The 18,172-nt window shown below is 35.4% G+C and overlaps 1 protein-coding gene across 1 annotated transcript in view; it reads left to right on the top strand.

Annotated features, from left to right (window-relative positions):
• CRYBG3 (crystallin beta-gamma domain containing 3) overlaps positions 1-18,172 on the top strand; it is a 150,584-nt gene that overhangs the window by 46,779 nt on the left and 85,633 nt on the right. The window contains exon 3 of the mRNA XM_072618684.1: positions 7,641-8,062. Within this exon, the coding sequence (XP_072474785.1) occupies positions 7,641-8,062 (422 nt within the window). The remainder of the gene's footprint in view (positions 1-7,640; positions 8,063-18,172) is intronic.

Consider the following 18,172-nt stretch of genomic DNA (forward strand, 5'->3'; position numbering starts at 1 on the left):
TAGGGTAAAATAGATTTCTATATCTCACTGCCTGTGTATCTTATTTACTCAGTTAAGTGTAAAAAACAATTCATTTTTAAAACTTTGTGTTCCACTTTCCATAAAATAATAAGCAGTATCTATCTAAAACCTTCAACAAGCATTATATGCAATGAGGATAAGCTAGATGCATTTCCAATAAGATCAGGGGTGAAACAAGGATGTCCATTATCACCACTGTTATTCAATGTAGTATTAAAAATTCTAGTTGTAGCAATAAGAGGGAAAAAAAGAAATTGAAGAAATTAGAATAGGCAAAGAAGAAACTAAGTTATCACTCTTCGCAGATGATATGATGATATACTTAGACAATCCCAGAGAAGCAAGTAAAAAACTACTTGAAATAATAAAAAACTTAGGCAGAGTTGCACATTACAAAATAAACGCACTCAAATCTTCTGCGTTTCTATATATTAGTAACAAAGCCCAATAGCTAGAAATAGAGAAATCCCATTTAGAGCTAAGGTAGATACTATGAAATATTTGGGAGTCTACCTACCAAGACAAACCCAGGGACTATATGAACACGATTACAAAACACTTTTCGCACAAATAAGGTCATATATAAGTAAGTGGAAAACCATCAGTCACTGGTGGGTAGGCCGAGCCAGTATAATAAAAATTACAATTCTACCTAAATTAATTTTACTTATTCAGTGCCATACCAAGCAAACAATCAGATAATTATTTTCTAGAGCTAGAATAAATATCAAAATTCATCTGAAAGAGCAGAGGTCCAGAATATCAAGGGAACTAATGAAAAGAAATGCAGAGAAGGTGGCCTAACCCTACCAAATCTCAAATTGTATTGTAAAGCGGCAATTATCAAAAGCACTTGGTACTGACTAAGAAACAGAGGGGTAGACCAGTGGAATAGATTAGGTTCTTAAGACACAGTAGTTAATAAATATAGCAATCTACTGTTTGATAAACCCAAGGACCTCAGCTTCTGGGATAAGAACTCACTATTTAACAAAAATTACTGGGAAAACTGGAAAACAGTGTGGCAGAAACTGGGCATAGACCAATACCTGACACTGTTCACAAGAATAAAGTCCAAATGGGTACATGATCTAGGTATAAAGATTGATACTGTAAACAAGTTAGTGGAACAAGGAATAGTGTATTCAGATTTATGGAGAATGGGGAAATTTTTGACTAAACAAGAGATAGAAAACATTATGAAGTGCAAAATGGATAATTTTGATTATATTAAATTGAAAAGTTTTTGCACAAAAAAACCCAATACAACCAAGATTAGGAGGGATGCAGAAAATTGGGAAAGAATTTTTGCAACTAGTGGCTGTGATAAAGGCCTCATTTCTAAAATATATAGAAAACTGAGTCAAATGTACAAGAATATAAATCATTCCCCAACTGATAATGGTCAAAGGATATGAACAGGCAGTTTTCAGAGGAAGAAATTAAAACTATCAATAGTCATAAGAAAAAAATGCTCTAAATCACTATTGATTAGAGAAATGCAAATCAAAACAACTCTGAAATGCCACATCATACCTATCAGAGTGGCTAACATGACAAAACAGGAAGATGATAAATGTTGGAGAAGATGTGAGAGAGTTGGAACACTAATTCATTGTTGGTGGAGCTGTGAGCTGATCCAACTATTCTGGAGAACAATTTTGAACTATTCCCAAAGGACTTCAAAAATGTGCATACCCTTTGACCCAGCAATACTGCTTCTAGGCCTGTATCCCCAAGAGATCGTAAAAATGGGAAAAGGTCCCACATACACAAAAATATTTATAGCAGCCTTCTTTGTGGTAGCCAAAAACTAGAAATCAAGGGGATGCCCATCAGTTGGGGAATGGCTAAATAAATTGTGGTGTGTGCTCGTCCTTAGTTGCCAAACAAGACCATGCCATCAGACCAATAATGACATGACTTGCACTTGACTTTGTTTTGAGTGAGGGAGGGCTGTGCAGGTCACCAGCCTCACTTCTCCTCCAGAGCCACCTGAATCCAGTGACCAGATAGCAGTTGGGGTTAAGTGACTTGCCGAAGGTCACACAGCTAGTGAATGTCAAGTGTCTGAGGTGAAATTTGAACTCACATCCTCCTGAGTCCTGCACTGGTGCTCAATCCAGTACACCACCTAGCATATAATGTAATGGAATACTATTGTGCTATAAGAAATGATGAACAGGATGACTTCAGAGACGTCTGGAAAGACTTATATGAACTGATGCTGAGTTAAAGGAGCAGAACCAGGAGAACTTTGTACACAGCAGAAACTACAGTATGAGAGGAATTTTTCTGATAGACTTAGTACTTAATTGCAATGCAAAAACTTGAAAAATTTCCTATGGACTCTTAAGGAAATATGCCTTGCACATCCAGAGAAAGAATTATGGAATTTGATCGCAGAATGAAGCAGACCATTTTCTTTTGTATCATGTTTTGCTTTGTTGTATGATTTCTCCCATTCATTTTAGTTCTTCTATGTAGCATGCCTAAAGGTAAAAATGTGTTTAATAGGAATGTATGTGTAGAATCTATATAAAATTGTATGCCATCTCAGGGAGGGAGTGGAGAGGAAGGGAGTAAGGAGGGGGAGGGAGGGAAGACAATCTAAGATACATGGAAGTGATTGTAGAACACTGAAAAAAATTAAATTAATTAAAAAAAAAAACTTTGTGTTCCAAATTTTCTCCCTTCCTCCCTCCATAAACACCCTCATTGAGAAGAAAAGCAATTAGATGTAGGTTATACATGTGTAATCATGCAAAACACTTCCATAATACTCATGTTGTGAAAGAGTAACTATATTTCCCTCCATCCTATCCAGGGCCCCCCTCCCTTGTGTATTCTATTCTCTCTTTTCACCTGTTCCTTCTCAAAAGTGTTTGATTCTAAGTACCCCCGCCCCCAATCTGCCCTCCCTTCTGTCATCCCTTCTGCTCTTCTTCCCTTCACCCCTACTTTCCTGTAAGGTGAGATAGATTTCTATACCCAGTTCTGACGAGAGTAAGGTTCATTCATTCCCTCTCACTTCCCCTCTTTTTCCCTTCAGTGCAAAAGTTTTTTCTTACCTCTTTTATGTGAGATAATTTACCACATTCTACCTCTCCCTTTCTTTTTCTCTCAGCACATTCCTCTCTCTTCCCTCTTAATTTTATTTTTTAGGTATCATCCCTTCATATTCAGCTTGCACCTGTGCCCTCTGTCTATGTATATTCACTCTAACTGCTCTAATAATGAGAAAGGCCTTATGAGTTACAAATACATCTTTCAGTGTAGAAATTGAAACAGTTTAAATTGATTAAGTCCCTTATGATTTCTCTTTCCTGTTTATTTTTTCATGCTTCTCTTGATTCTTGTATTTGAAAGTCAAATTTTCTATTTAGCTTTTTTTTCTCAGGTACACGTAAAATTCCTCTACTTCATTGAATGTCAAATTACACTCAGTAATGGGTATAGGTGTTTCTTGGTTACAATCCTAGCTCCTTTGATTCCCGGAATATCATATTTCAAGCCCTCCAAATTAATGTAGAAACTGGTAAATCTTGTGTTATCCTGATTGTGGTTCCACAATACTTGAATTGTTTCTTTCTGGTTGTGTGCAATATTTTCTCCTTGACTTGGAAACTCTGGAATTTGGCTGTAATATTCCTGTGAGTTATCATTTTGGTATATCTTTTGGGAGGTGATCAGAGGATTTTTTGAATTTCTATTTTACCCTCAGGTTCTATAATAGGGCAATTTTCCTTGATAATTTCCCTGAAAAATATGTTAAGGCTCTTTTATTAATCATGGCTTTCACATAGTCCAACAATTTTTAAATTACCTCTCCAGGATTTACTTTTCAGGTCAATTGTTCTTCCAGTGAGATATTTCACATTTTCTATTTTTTATTCTTTTTTATGAATTTATTTATTTTTAGTTTTCAACATTCACTTACATAAGTTTTAAATTTTTTTCACCCCTCCCTTCCCAACACAGCATGCCATTTGATATAGGCTCTACATATACATTCTTATTAAAAACATTTTCACATTAGTCATGTTGTATAGAAGAATTGGAATGTAAGGGAGGAACCATGAGAAAGAAACATAAAACAACAAAAAAAAGAGAACAAATAATATGTTTTGATCTGCATTGAGATGCCATATTTCTTTCTGTGTATGTGGATGGCATTTTCCATCCTGAGCCTTTTGGCATTGTTTTAGTTCCTCTAAGAAGAAGTAAGTCAATCAAAGTCAGTTATTGCAAAATGTGGCTGTTCTTGTGTATGTAATATTCTCCTGGTTCTAATCACTTCACTTAGCATCAGTTTATATAAATCCAGGTTTTTTCAGAAGTCCACCTGCTCATCGTTTCTTATGGAACAATATTATTCCATTAAATTTAAATACTATAATTTGTATTATTTTATTATTATTGTATATTACTATATGTAATACATATACTATATTATTATATAGTATATTAATAAATTTATTGTGATATTTTGTTATAATTTATAATTTATTCCGCAATTGATAGGTATCCTCTCAACTTCTAATTCTTGGCCACCACAAAAAAAAAAAAAATGCTGCCATAAATATTTTTGTACATGTTGATCCTTTTCACATTTTTATGATTCCCTTAGGGTACAGCCCTAGAAATGATATTGCTAGGTCAAAGGGTACGCATATTTTTGTAGCCCTTTATAGTTCCAAATTGCTTTCAAATGCTTTGATCAGAACTCCACCAACAATGCATTAGTATTCCAATTTTCCCACATCTTCTCCAACATTTATCATTTTCCTGTTTTGTCATGTTAGCCAATCTGATACGTGTGATGTGGTACCTAAGAGTTGTTTTGATTTGCCTTTCTCTAATCAATAGTGATTTGAAGCATTTTTCTCAGATGACTATAGGTAGCCTTAACTTATTCCTCTGAATACTGCTTGTTCATATCCTTTGACCATTTATCAATTGGGGAATGACTTGTGTTCTTATAAATTTGACTCAGTTCTCTCTATATTTTAATAGAGATACTAGTTGTAAAAATTCTTTTCCAGTTTTCTGCTTCCTTCCTAATCTTGGTTGCATTGACTTTGTATAAAACTTTTTAAATTTAATGTGATCAAAATTATCCATTTTGCATCTCATAATGTTCTTCATCTCTTGTTTAGTCATAAATTCCTCCATTCTCCATAAATCTGCCAGGCAATTTATTCCTTGCTCTCCTAATTTGCTCATATCTTTAGAGCCTTTATATCTAAATCATGTACCCATGTGGACTTTATTTTGGCAAATGGTGCAAAACATTGGTCTATGCCCAGTTTCTGCCATACTGTTTTCCAGTTTTCCCTGCAGTTTTTGTCAGAATATATATATATAACAGTAGACTAGTATGGTCATTGTCTACTGTGTCTTGTGTATATTTTTTCATTCTTTTGGTTTTGTTTTATAATTTCTTGATTTCTCATCAAATGGAATAGCTTCCATTTGCTCCATTCTAATTTTTAAGGAATTATTTTCTTCAGTGAGCTTTTGAACCTTCTTTTCCATTTGGTTAATTCTGCTATTCAAGGCATTCTTCTCCTCACTGGCTTTTTGTACCTCTTTTGCCACTTAGTCTACTCTATTTTTAGTGTTATTTTCTTTAGTATTTCTTTGGGTCTCCTTTACCAGGCTGTTGACTTGTTTTTCATGATTTTCTTGCATTACTCTCATTTCTCTTTCCAATTTTGTCTTTACTTCTCTTATTTGATTTTCAAAGTCCTTTTTGAGCTCTTCCTTGCCCTGAGACCAATTCATATTTTTCTTGGAGGTTTCGGGTGTACAAGCTTTGGCTTTTTTGTCTTCTTCTGAGTATATGTTTTAGCTTCCTTGTCACCAAAGTAAGTTTCTGTAATCTGAGGTTTTTTTCCATTGTTCATTTCCCCAGCCTATTACTTGACTTTTTAACTCTTTATTAAGGTATAGCTCTTCTTCCAGTGTGGAGAGCAAACTGTCCCAAGCTTGAGGGCTTTTGTGCAGCTTTTTTCAGAGATGCTTCTAAGTTTTCAGCTCTCTCAAGGTAGTATGATCTAAGAAGTGTTTACTCCTCTCTTGGCCTGTGCTCTAGTCTGTGAGTGACCACAAGCTCTCTTTTCTGCCCTGGAACTTTGGGGAGGGTTCCCTCTCTGTTGCTGCCACAAGCTTTGCTATACTAATGCTCCTTCTTGTCCCAGGACTGTGATCCAGATTCAAGTATGGGCAAAACAACAGAGTCCTGCCTCAGTCCTCGTAAAGAGATCCCTGTGGTCTTCTTCTTATCAGTTGTTCAATCCCTTTACAATCTGTAGGTGGAGAGCTCTGGAAGTAACTGCTGCCCTTGTCACTGTTGATTTAGTAACTTCCAATGCATGCTCCTGGTTTCCTGGGGCTGGGGCTAGATTGCACTTCTCTCTTATCCAGGTCAGACAGACCTTTCCTACTGACCTTATAAGTTGTCTTTGGTATTTATGGGCTGAGAAGTCTGGAAACCACCACAGCTGCCAGTGATTCAGTCTCCTGTGGCCTGTTTCAGGTTTGCTGGGGCCCAGTCTGTGCTGGTGTGGTCTACATCAGACTGTGCTCTTCTCTCAGCCTATTCCTGTTGACCTTCCAGGTTGTCTTGTGCTGGAAATTTGTTTCACTGGTTTTTTTTTTTTTTTGGTGGGTTCTGCTCTAGAATTTGTTTAGAGTCATTCTTTACAGGTATTTGGAGGGGGTTGGTAGAGAGCACAGGCAAGTCCCTGCCTATACTCCACCATCTTGGCTCTGCCCTCACCAGAAAATCTTTTTGAAGAGTATTTGCTTAGGAAATTAGGTTTGTGTGGGCTTAGAAGTACCTTGTGATAATTTAACTCTTTTACTTTTGCAATATTTTAGGAATCTTTTTCTGATTGTTTTAATCTTATTTAAAGAATAATGCAACCCTTTGATGTGTCTAACTTAGCTTTCTGTACTATGAAGTCATAGCAATATATATGAATAGTAATTTGTTTTACTGTAACATAAGCCCAGCATTGAACAGAAGTAGGGAAGCAGACTGAACTTTTTCTGGGAAACTTTAGCTCCCTGAAACACAAGATTGTTCTTTTAATGGTAGTGGTTTACTGGTGATTTTTAAAAAATGTTTTCTAGTCATAGAATACAATTTTTTCTAAAGAATTACAATTGCTGGTTGTTGTTTGGGGAGAAAAGGGTGCAGTGGAGACATAAATAATCTGTGACGCATTACTAGCTAAGATAACTCCATTGATTGGGATTGTAATTAAGTTGCTGTCATTATTATTATATTTATTATTATTATAACCAATGTTTGAGTATTTTTTATATTTCTTTGGGATTTATTATGCTTATGCTAACATTTCCCCTAATTATATATCTTAAACCGATTTTCTTTATTCATTCTTAATATATTTACTCCTAGCTTAATTCATGACGCCTGTTAATTGTAGTTGCTTTTAGCATTCCTACACTTCAGGTATAATAATCTCTCTATAAAAATAGGAATTATATGTATGTACATATATATATTTATATATATTTGCACACTCATGTATGTGTGTGTATTTAAAATAATTTTTATTTATGATCTCTCTTTAATTTTGTTTTTAAAGATTTCCCAAAGTGAGAACAGTAGGAGCCATTCTGAGAAATCAGCTAATCTTTCACCAGAAGAAGACTCAAAAAAGCCAGACAACTTTTCCACTTTACCCTCAGATGCTAAGACTGTAGACAATGATAAACAGCCAAAAGAAGGCTTTCTCCAATTCCTTGGTAACTTATTTAATATCTCAGCAAAATCCCCCCACCAACCAACCCTCAAAAGTGAACATGACAAAACTGAAAAGGATTCACAGAATATCACTGTTCTTCATGAAGAAGAATTTAAAAAGCAAAGTGACATATGCAGCAGTTCTCTGAAAAAACCAGATCCAACAACTGAAGAAAAAAACCTGCCAACTTCAGTTGATCTGTCAGATGCTATTTCACAAGATATAACACAAGATAATGAACAAGGAAGCAATGAATTGCTAAAGTAAGTTTCATGTATTATTTAACCAAGAGTTAGTTTTTTCAAATATGAAGGGGTCCCTTGATAAGAATATATTGTTTAATGAATGTGTGTAATATACAGAAAGGGATAATGAAAGGAGAACTGATGAGTGGGTAAGAGACCTTAATTCTACTTCATGCCTTGTCCCTGATTTATTTTGACAGAGGCAAGTCATTTAGGTTGTCAGGATTTTAGCTTCATTATCTGGAAAATGAGGTGGGGTTGACTAAATGTGAAGACACTTCCAAGCTCTAACATTCCATGGTTCTGTGTACAGTATAGGCAGGCCTAATAGATCCTTTAATGGATATTCCTTGGGACAGTCTTGGTACATATTTAGTACTATAATTTCAGTAAGAATAGATAATTTTTAGATTTCCTAGTTTTGGAAATATTTGCTATTTTGTCTGTTCTCTTATAGGTGGATAGGGATTGTACCCTAGATAGATGTTTTTCAAAAACAAAATAGTTGTAAAATTTTGATTATTTCACTAATTAGGTCTCATTGGAAGAAAATAATCAATGAATTGCAAGAGATTTCATTTATTGTTAATGGATCTAACCTTTTGTCCTTTTGAAATAGGTTAAAATCTCTTATTAGATTTGACACAAGCTTTTATTCCTCAGCTTTAATAATTGGACCAGAGATTCCCAAATGTATTTGTCCTACCACCCCTTTAAGAAAACCAAATTACTCATTCTCCTCCCTGGAAATCTTTCTTTAACCATTTAACATTTTTTTTTAAAATTTGCATCATTTAAAAAATATAGTATATATTATAAAATATGTAGTATATATATTTTTAAATTATACATCTTAAATTTAATAATTTTAAATTTGTGGGTTTTTTCTGCATTGAAATTTTGGTTATGCAGTATTGCCTCATGTAACCATATATTGTGTATTGTGAACAAGTCATTACACGAAGCTATTCCTGCTTATACATGTTGGACTTCCCAACAATGCACAACATGCTGGCCTGCCAACACTTGCTTGTTAAGACCTGTTAGTGGACTTGACCACTGATTGGTTATAATTTGCATTTTGTGTGTTTATTTGGAAAATAATGTGATCACTGTTGTTACACAACAGATGAAACATACAGATCAGATAGTTTTTTGAAATTTTCTTGTTTTCTTTCCTTATGCTTCCATCTTCCACTGCCCCCTTACTTTTATTCAACACCCCACAATTGCACCTGAGACAGTGCCACCTTGTCCAGCACCTCCCAGAGGGCGGTATTGCTCAGTGAAAAAGTTTATCCAGTGAAAGAGTTCTGCAATGGCATTATTATTGTAGGTACTAATAAAACAGCTCATGTAAACTTAAAAGAATTTACTTTGTGACTATAAAATGTATATGACTTGATTAAGCATTTTATTCAATTCTGCAAGTAGTTATTAAGTGCATACTCCATGCTAAGCACTGTGCTAGGTGCTGAGATAAAATGATATAAAATTACATATTCCCTGCCCTCAAAGAATTTAAGGGGAAGGAGAGGGAATATAAAACATGTACACAGATGTAATAGAAGATAGAATGTAATGAGTCAAAGAAGAGCCAGGAGAGAGTGTTTTGAGAAATTGGAAGAGAAAAAGATAACTTCTTTCACCTAGAGTAGGGGATAGAGGGAAGAGAAGGCAGAGAAGATTTCATGAAAGAAGTGGCACCTGAATTGTCCTGGAAAGCAAGGGAGATGGAGTAGAAAAGTTCTGCTCTAAGCATGGGTACAGTATAAGCAAAAGTGGGAAGACTCAGGAGGATGACTATAAAGACATTCATTTTTAGGTAGGTGAAAGGGAACAAGCATTTATTAAGCACTTATTAATGTACCAGTCAGTGATAAGTGCTTTACAGACATATTAATTTATACTCATAATTACTCATTTGATCCTTACAGTGAACTATGAAATTGTTGTTCATTTGTTTCAGTCATTTTCAATTCTCCATGACCCCATGTTGAGGTTTTCTTGGTAGAGATATTGAAGTGGCTTGCTGTTTCCCCCTCATTTTATAGATGAGGAACTAAGGCAAACAGGGTTAAATGACTTGCTCAGGGTCACACTGCTAATAAGCATCTGAGACTGAATTTGAACTTGGGAAGATGATAGATATCATTATATCAACCTTATTTTACAATAAAGGAAATCAAGGCATACAGGTGCCTTAAGTGATGTACACTGAATCACACCAATTAGTAAGTATCTGAAACCAGATTTGAACTTAAGTCTTCGTGATTATAGGCCCAGGACTGTATTTATCCCCATGTTACTTAGCTAATTAGTTAACAAATGCATTAATACATCTCATAAATTTAAAATTTAACCTATAAGCCTTGAAATGATGGATGATTTTATAAGCCATTGGATGAACAACTTTTTCATTGTTTCAGAATATGTAGAATAATAAGGTAGTTACAAGTTAATAAAGTAGTTATATTTGATGGGTTTTTTTTTTGATAGGACTTTATATTTTTCAAAGTATTTTCGTGCAGATATGACAAGAATGAGACAGTGTAAATCTCAGATGCCAAGGTCCAGGGAAAAGGAGTAATTTATCCTGGATTTCCCAACACAGGTCTCCCAGTTGCTATTCTTGTGATTCCTGTTGGACACCAAGATCATTCTTTTGCAGTCATGTTATCACTTAACATTAACTTTATTTTTAAGGATGAAAACAGTAGGTTTCAAACCATTGATTTTTGATTTGTTTGAGAAATTGATGTTGTTTCAGTTCATGTTTTTCAGTTAATCAACCTTTATTAAGTGCCTACTATGTTGGGTACTATGCTAAGAGCTGGGGATACAAGAATGATCCCCTCACGGAGCTTACAGTCTACTCAGGGAAACAGCAAGCAAATATGAGTAAACATGCTATATGGAGGATAAATAGGAATTAATTAAAAGAGGGCCTGTATTAAAGTTAAGATGAGTTGGGAAAGGCTTCCATTGTTGTGACCCCATATGGAGTCATGACCCACAGTTTAAGAAGTACTGAAGGGGTTGCAAGTGTAAAAAGTTTAAGAAGCCCTGCTTTAGAAGATAGGATTTTAGTTGGGACTAAAAAGAAGCCTAGGAAGGCAGTATAAAGAGAGGAAGAGTGAGAGGATTCCAGACATGTGACAACCAGAGAAAATATCTGGAGCCTACGTGAAATGCCTTGCTTACCAGGCACCCAGTGTCACTAGGCCAGAAAATACTTGTGAGATCACCAAGTGAAGTAGTAGAGAGGGAGAAGATAAGAAAGCCCCGACTAGAACTCAGAAGGTGTGATCTGGGGGAGGATACAGCAGAAGTGACTGAGACTAAGAAGGAACAGTTATGGAGGAGGAGAACTAAGAGTAAGTGGTGTCCCAAAAACCTAGACAGAAGAGATTATCAAGGAAGAAAGATTGAGCAGTAGTCAAAGATAGAGTCAGAGGTGAGTCAGAGAGGCAGAAGACAATGAGGATTGAAAGGCGATTGGATTTGGCGCTTAAGAGATCATTGGTAACATTGGAGAGGACAGTTTTGGTAGAAGGATGGAGATATTTATGTACAGGGCTTTAAAAGTGTGTGGGCATTTAGCATTAAAATGTGAGAAAATATAGGCCTACAGAGCAATGTGAACAAATATGGAGATGGGAAAGTATAGGACATGATCAGTTGGTAGAGACAAATCGAGTTTAGCTAGAGGTAAGAGTACCTGGAACCAGTAATAAAAGATAGGGCTGAAAAGCTATGGTTGTGCTGCCTTGTAAAGGGTTTTACTTGCTAGGTAAAGAAGATGGAACTTGAGTAGTAAGAAGAGTAGTGAAATGACTAAATCTATACAAAACAATGATGATTCTGGCTGTCAGAATTGATACTACCATAACTCGAAGGAGGGGAGAGGATAGCATGGAAACAAGACCTGGTAGAAGGATATTTCAATAAAGGCAATTGGAATAAAGAAGAGAAAGATTTCAGAGGTATTTCAGGAAAGAGATTAGGACTATGGCATCATTGACATGGGGGAAATCTAGGTGAGAAAACTCCCTACACCAGTACAAGTTGATACCGTCTATGCAACTTATGTCTTAGCTGCCTAGAAATCGACAGGATTTGATAACTAGATATGCTAGGTGAAGGAAAAGGAGGGCTAAAAGCTCATACCGGTGTTTCAGACTTGAAACACTGTGTAAATGATAATGGCCAGCAACAGAAATACTGAAATCAGGAGGAGGAGCAAGTTCATGGAATGGGAACTGGGGAGAGAATTCATTGGAGGTGTGGTAGTTGTCTTCTGTTATTTAAAGAACTGCACTGTGGGAATGGACCCCAGCAGGCATAGCAAAGCATCATGACTATAAGTTCTGGAGAGGTAGATTTCAGTTTACTATAAAAAAATATTCTCAACTATTGGAAATGTCCAAAGTTATCATGAACTACCTTAGCAGGTAATAGCATCTTTTTTTGTAGAGGGCATTCTTGTTCAGGTAATTTGTATCTGATGAACTAAGTGTTTAACATGTCCCTGAACTTGTACTCTTTCAGTGCTGAGATCCTGTCATTAAAAAGCTCCTTTGGAGACATATTCAGAAACTTCTAATGAGTGGGAAGTCACCACCTCTTGATGTTGAAGTTTTGGGGTGTTTGGGACCCAGAATACCAACATGCCAGGTCCTGTCCGAATGAATTTGACTTAAACCTTCTTTCAGACAAAGAAAAACAAAGTTTATTAAAGATCCACCATAATGGCCAGACTATAGAAAGAAATCTCACCATTGGCTAGGCTCTTAAGGAATTTGAATACCTTCGTGGAAACATGTTGGGGCTTACATACAGAAAAATTGTGGGAGGGACTTAGGTTTGGCCAAGTAGACTGGGGTAACTAAAGGAGGAATTAAGGAGGGTCTTGACGGGAGTGGACAGGAACTGAGGTAACTAGAGTTCAGACACCAGGAACCAAGAAAATGGGATTTTGATAGGATCAAGGATGGGAAGTGTCCTGAGACAATCTGGAAGTAGCAGGTAGTGAAGGGCTAGACTAGTTTAAAAGTAACGGATTTAGGCATGAAAAGACAGATCAAGTAGAAAGATTCCAGGAGAGTTCAAGGTGGGATTTTCCAGGGCCTATGGACAAATAGGACTCATTTCATTTGGGGGAAGGGGTCAAGGTCTCAGTTTGGGCCTGTACCCCTTCATTGACATGATCCCTTCCAGTTATGGTCAGTTCCGGTTATTTCACATTCCACTTAGGGGTCATTCTGGTTGTTTACCCCCTAGTTTTAACCTTGCTTTGACATAGTTGGGCGCCATCTTTCTTCTTCAGAGACTTCATTTACTTTCCTGAATCTTCTGCAGCCTCTCAAGCCTGTCCTCACTAGGTTGAAATCGAAAGAAAAACTCTTAATGAATTTTTTTCTCCCCGTATGCTATATTTCAGTCCAGTGAGTGTTTTGGTGACAAAAGCAGTAATAACAATATCAGAGCTCATTTATATTGTGACTTTGCATGTATTGATACGCCAGGTAGCTCTTTGAGTAAGATAGTGCATCTAGAAAATGAAAGCCCGAGACATGAAGTGATTGAGAACGTTACAAAGTTAGTAGACAAAATGAGGGAGGGTGACTTCTGTCAAAGTTCTTGTGAATTTTTTTAATAGTCCAACTCATTCATGTCTAAATATTTATAGTGAAGCTTCCCCATCACTAAGAACATAATGTTCCTTACTTTATAAAGGTAAAAAATAAAAGAAATGTTAATGATTAACAACCTGCATTGGTCTTTTTGCTGAAGGACTAATTTAATTGGACTCCATTCAGTTATAAAATTGTCTTTGAAGAAGGGAATTTGAATTTTATTAACCTGCAATAACAACTGGGTCAGCTTTACCAAGCTTACAGTATATAGCAGCCATTTTACCAAAGAGGAAAGGAAAAAAATGGGGCATTGAGAAGGCTTAGACATTAAAGCTTGGTGTTTAAAGTGACATGTTTATAAAATTTAATTATTTAAAAAGTTTCATGTATATATACATATTTCTATCTGTAGTGCCAATGTTTCTACTATAAATTTGTATAAATATATTTAATATTTCTAAATGTACTGATTTATGGATGGAAATTATCACCTCTTTCCATTTCATTTAAATGAACAACATATTTTTTTAGTGAAAGCATGTAGAACACTCTAACATAACATTAAAAGAAAAAATAACAACTAACTTTAACAGAGTACTATAGAAGACCAAAACAGCTCTCAGAGTTGCCACAAAGCCATTTTAGACGTCACTCTTGTTTCTTAAGCATTACTTTATCACAAATAGCTTTCTTGCAGGACTGCTCTAAGGAATGCCTTTGGGCATTTTTTTTCTTATTTTTTTTTTTATTTTGGCAAGGCAGTCAGGGTTAAGTGACTTGCCCAGGGTCATCACCCAGCTAGTAAGTGTCAAATATCTCAGGTCAAATTTGAACTCTGGTCCTTCTGACTCCAGGGTCAGTACTGTATTCATTGAGCTGCCTTCCTGCCCCAGCTTTTCTTAATTTATCATTTGAAAAAGAAAATTATAGCTTTAGTGGCGGTTTTCCATAGATGTAACATTAGAAATCAGTAATTTCAGTAAAGAGAGCAAGTTTTTAAAGAAAACTCAATAGGCCTCCATCCAACTTGGCCTTTCGTGAGTGTTCTTAGCACAGACGATACCGACTTTCCTTAATGGCATAAGTGTTATGATGTGAAATTTAACTAATAACATGTTAAGATTAGTATTTTCAGTGTTAATTCCCTGTTCTGTTGGTTCTTTTGGGCAGATTATTTGTTTAAAATGAAACTCAAAACCTCTACAGCAAACTTGTCAAGACAAGCTTATTTTCTTTCCTGAATCTCAGTACATTTCCTTTCACAAACTTTATAATGGGCAGTAACAATTACTATATAATTGTAATAAAATATTTGACAGTAACAATGTTTTAAGATTTTAGTAGCCAGCAGTTATGTAGATTAATCAAAGTAATTGTTTAGTCTTAAATCCATGTGGTGTGGAAAATGCATCATAGTTTGGCACTGTAATTTTGAAATCCCAAAGGAATATAAAAGTCTTCATTTAATAATTAATTTCAGATAAATGTCAACAAAGATTTCACTTTGTCATTTATACATCAATTTTTTAATAAGTACATAGCCCTTAATTTTAACTCTAGGCACAAAATTTGGGACTATATAAAATATTAGACTAGAATAAATTGAGAATTTCACATACTATATATACAACTTCTAAAAATAATTTCAAAAATGTAATTAGATTGGCATTTTAAGAGTAGCTTAGAAGTGTGAATGAGAAAGTTTTATTTAAATTTCTTTTAGCTCTAGCTAACATTTGTTTATTGAAAAATAATTACTAAAATTTCACTAGGGCTTATTTAACCAAATTTAACCAGATAATCAGCAGTTAAGTTTTTATTGGATTAAGTGATTAAAGAATTTAGACTTTTCCCCCATAAATTCTTCCAGCCCCTTGTGGTCGGAGCCGTACCCTAATCTCCACTCCAGTGTAAGTTAGGCTGGCTTTTCTTGGCAGGTGTTAAGACCCTTTTAAAGTCTGGCTGGTTCAGCAGGCCCTAAAGGCTCACACCAATGATTTCTACAAAAATGCCTCAAGCTTCTTTAGTACTCTGGTCCTTGGCTGGTGAAAAACAGCGTGGGGCTTGGGCAGGGGAGTTTTGCTTGGCTGAATTAATTAGAAGTATCCTCAGTGCCTGTTGTCAAATATCCTTCTATGATAGCTAAGTACACCTTTTGTTAACTGTTGAATGATCTTCAAGTGTAACCTTTTATTCCAGTATTGAACTTCAACTACCACAGGACTGGCCTTACTTAGTCAAAACCAGACCAGAACACTCCCATCTTCGTAGTCAAAGTTAAACTGTTGCCTATTACTTTTTGTCTTAATGGCAAAGCTGCTTATTAATGGATTTGAATAGAATTCCAGGAAGTAAACTCTGAAACAAAATTGGAAACAGTGGGAAGGAATTTATTCCAGAACTTTTTCTGGAAAAATGAATTGTGTTCTGCAGTTTTACCTATAAAATTTAACATCTGTGTTTAGTTTGCATGACAAGTTTGAAGTAAACTTCTCTCCTTATCATAACTTTTATTTTATAGTTTTGCTGTCCCAATTCACATCTCCTACCAAAGAAAGGTATTGCAATGTAATGTATGTAAAACTTTTGTCTTATGAATTAAAAACTATTATTTGAGAGGTTTTCTCCCTAAATATTGGGCAGAACAAACTAAGAGGAACCAGTTTGTTGTCCACTCTTGCAGTATAACTTAAGGAAGATAAATCAGAGTTGAAATTTCGGTGTTGCATATTTCAAGAACAGACAGCAAAATACTTTATGAAATCCAGTTTATATTATCACATATTTTCTTTACTCTTAATGCCTGGAATAGTGCTGAAAATAGACATAAACATTATGTTCAAGAAGTTTATAGCTGAGGAGATGAGGTGTATATCTATAGAAGAAAAATAATACATGACTTAAAATTAAAAGACTTTCTGGTACAACATTTTTATTTTACAAGTAAGAAAACTAATGTCCAGGACTAATATGTTCCCAAATAAAATTCAATTTAGCACAATTTATTAAGAATGCCTTATGGGGATATTAATCCTTTCTGGTTTTTCCACAGGAGGTGTCCCTCACGATTCTGTGTTGAATTCCCTTAGCTTCCATAGACTTAAGTACCATTTCTGTGATGATTCCCTTTTTTAAAAATATTGTATTTCTTACCCAATTACAGGTAGAAACAGTTTTTAGCATTCATTTTTTTTAAAAAAAATTGAGTTCCAAATTCTCTTTCTCCTTTCACTCCTCCCTCATTGAGAAGTCAGTTTGATATAGTTTATACATGTGATATAGGTTATACATGCAAAATATATTTCCATATTGGTCATGTTGTGAAAGGAAACACAGACCCCACCCCCCCCCCAAAAAAAAAACTCAAGAAAAATAAAGTAAAAATAAAGTTTGCTTTGTTTTGCATTCAGACTTCATTGGTTCTTTCTCTTAAGATGGAGAGCATTTTGGAATTGTCTTAGATTGTTGTATTGCTGAAAATAGCCAAATCATTCACAGTTGATCGTTCTGCAGTATTGTTGTTACTGTATACGGTTCTTCTGGTTCTGCTCACTTCACTTTGCATCAGTTTATGTAGTCTTTCCATTTTTTTCTGAATTCATCCTGTTTGTCATTTCTTATAGCATAGTAGTATTCTGTCACAATCATATACCACAACTTGTTCAAGCATTCTCCAGTTGATGGGCATCCCCTCAGTTTCCATTTCTTTGCCACCACAAAAAGCTGCTATAAATATTTTTGGACATACAGGTCCTTTTCCTTTTTTTTTTTTTAAATCTCTTTGGTATACAGATGTAGTCATGGTATTGCTAAGCCCTTTAGGCATATTTAGGTTCCAAATTGCTCTCCAGAATAGTTGAATCAGTTTTACAACTCCACCAACAGTGCTTTAGTGCCCAGAATGTCCCATATCCCTTCCAACATTTCTTATTTTCTCTTTGTCATATTAGTCAATCCAGTAGGAGGGAGGTGGTGCCTCAGAGTTGTTTTAGTTCACATTTCTCTAATCAGTAGTGATTTAGAGCATTTTTTCATATTACTATAAATAGCTTTGATTTCTTCATCTGAAAACTTCCTTTTCATAGCATTTGACCATTTATCAATTGGGGAATGATTTCTATTCTTATAAATTTGACTCAGTTCTCTAATATTTCAGTAAATGCAGTCTTTGTCATGAAATTTGCTTTAAATTTTTTTCCACAATAATGATTCCAAGTCCATCCTACTTCCTGCATTTATCCTCCTCTGTCGTTTCACTTTGTCCATTCTCAGAAGCATTTTCTGACTTTTACCTCCCCCAATCCACCCTCCCTTCTGTCAGTCCCATGCCTTTCTCTTATCCTCTTCCTAACCTATTTCAGTGTAAGGTAGGATAGATTTCTGTATCCAACTGCGTTTGTATTTATTTCCTCTGAGCCAATTCTAATGAGAGTAAGGTTCAAGTGTTATTTACTACACCCCCACTCCATCTTCCCCTTTCACACCTTTT

Source organism: Notamacropus eugenii, chromosome 6, assembly GCF_028372415.1.
Source record: "Notamacropus eugenii isolate mMacEug1 chromosome 6, mMacEug1.pri_v2, whole genome shotgun sequence".
NCBI lineage: Eukaryota > Metazoa > Chordata > Mammalia > Diprotodontia > Macropodidae > Notamacropus > Notamacropus eugenii.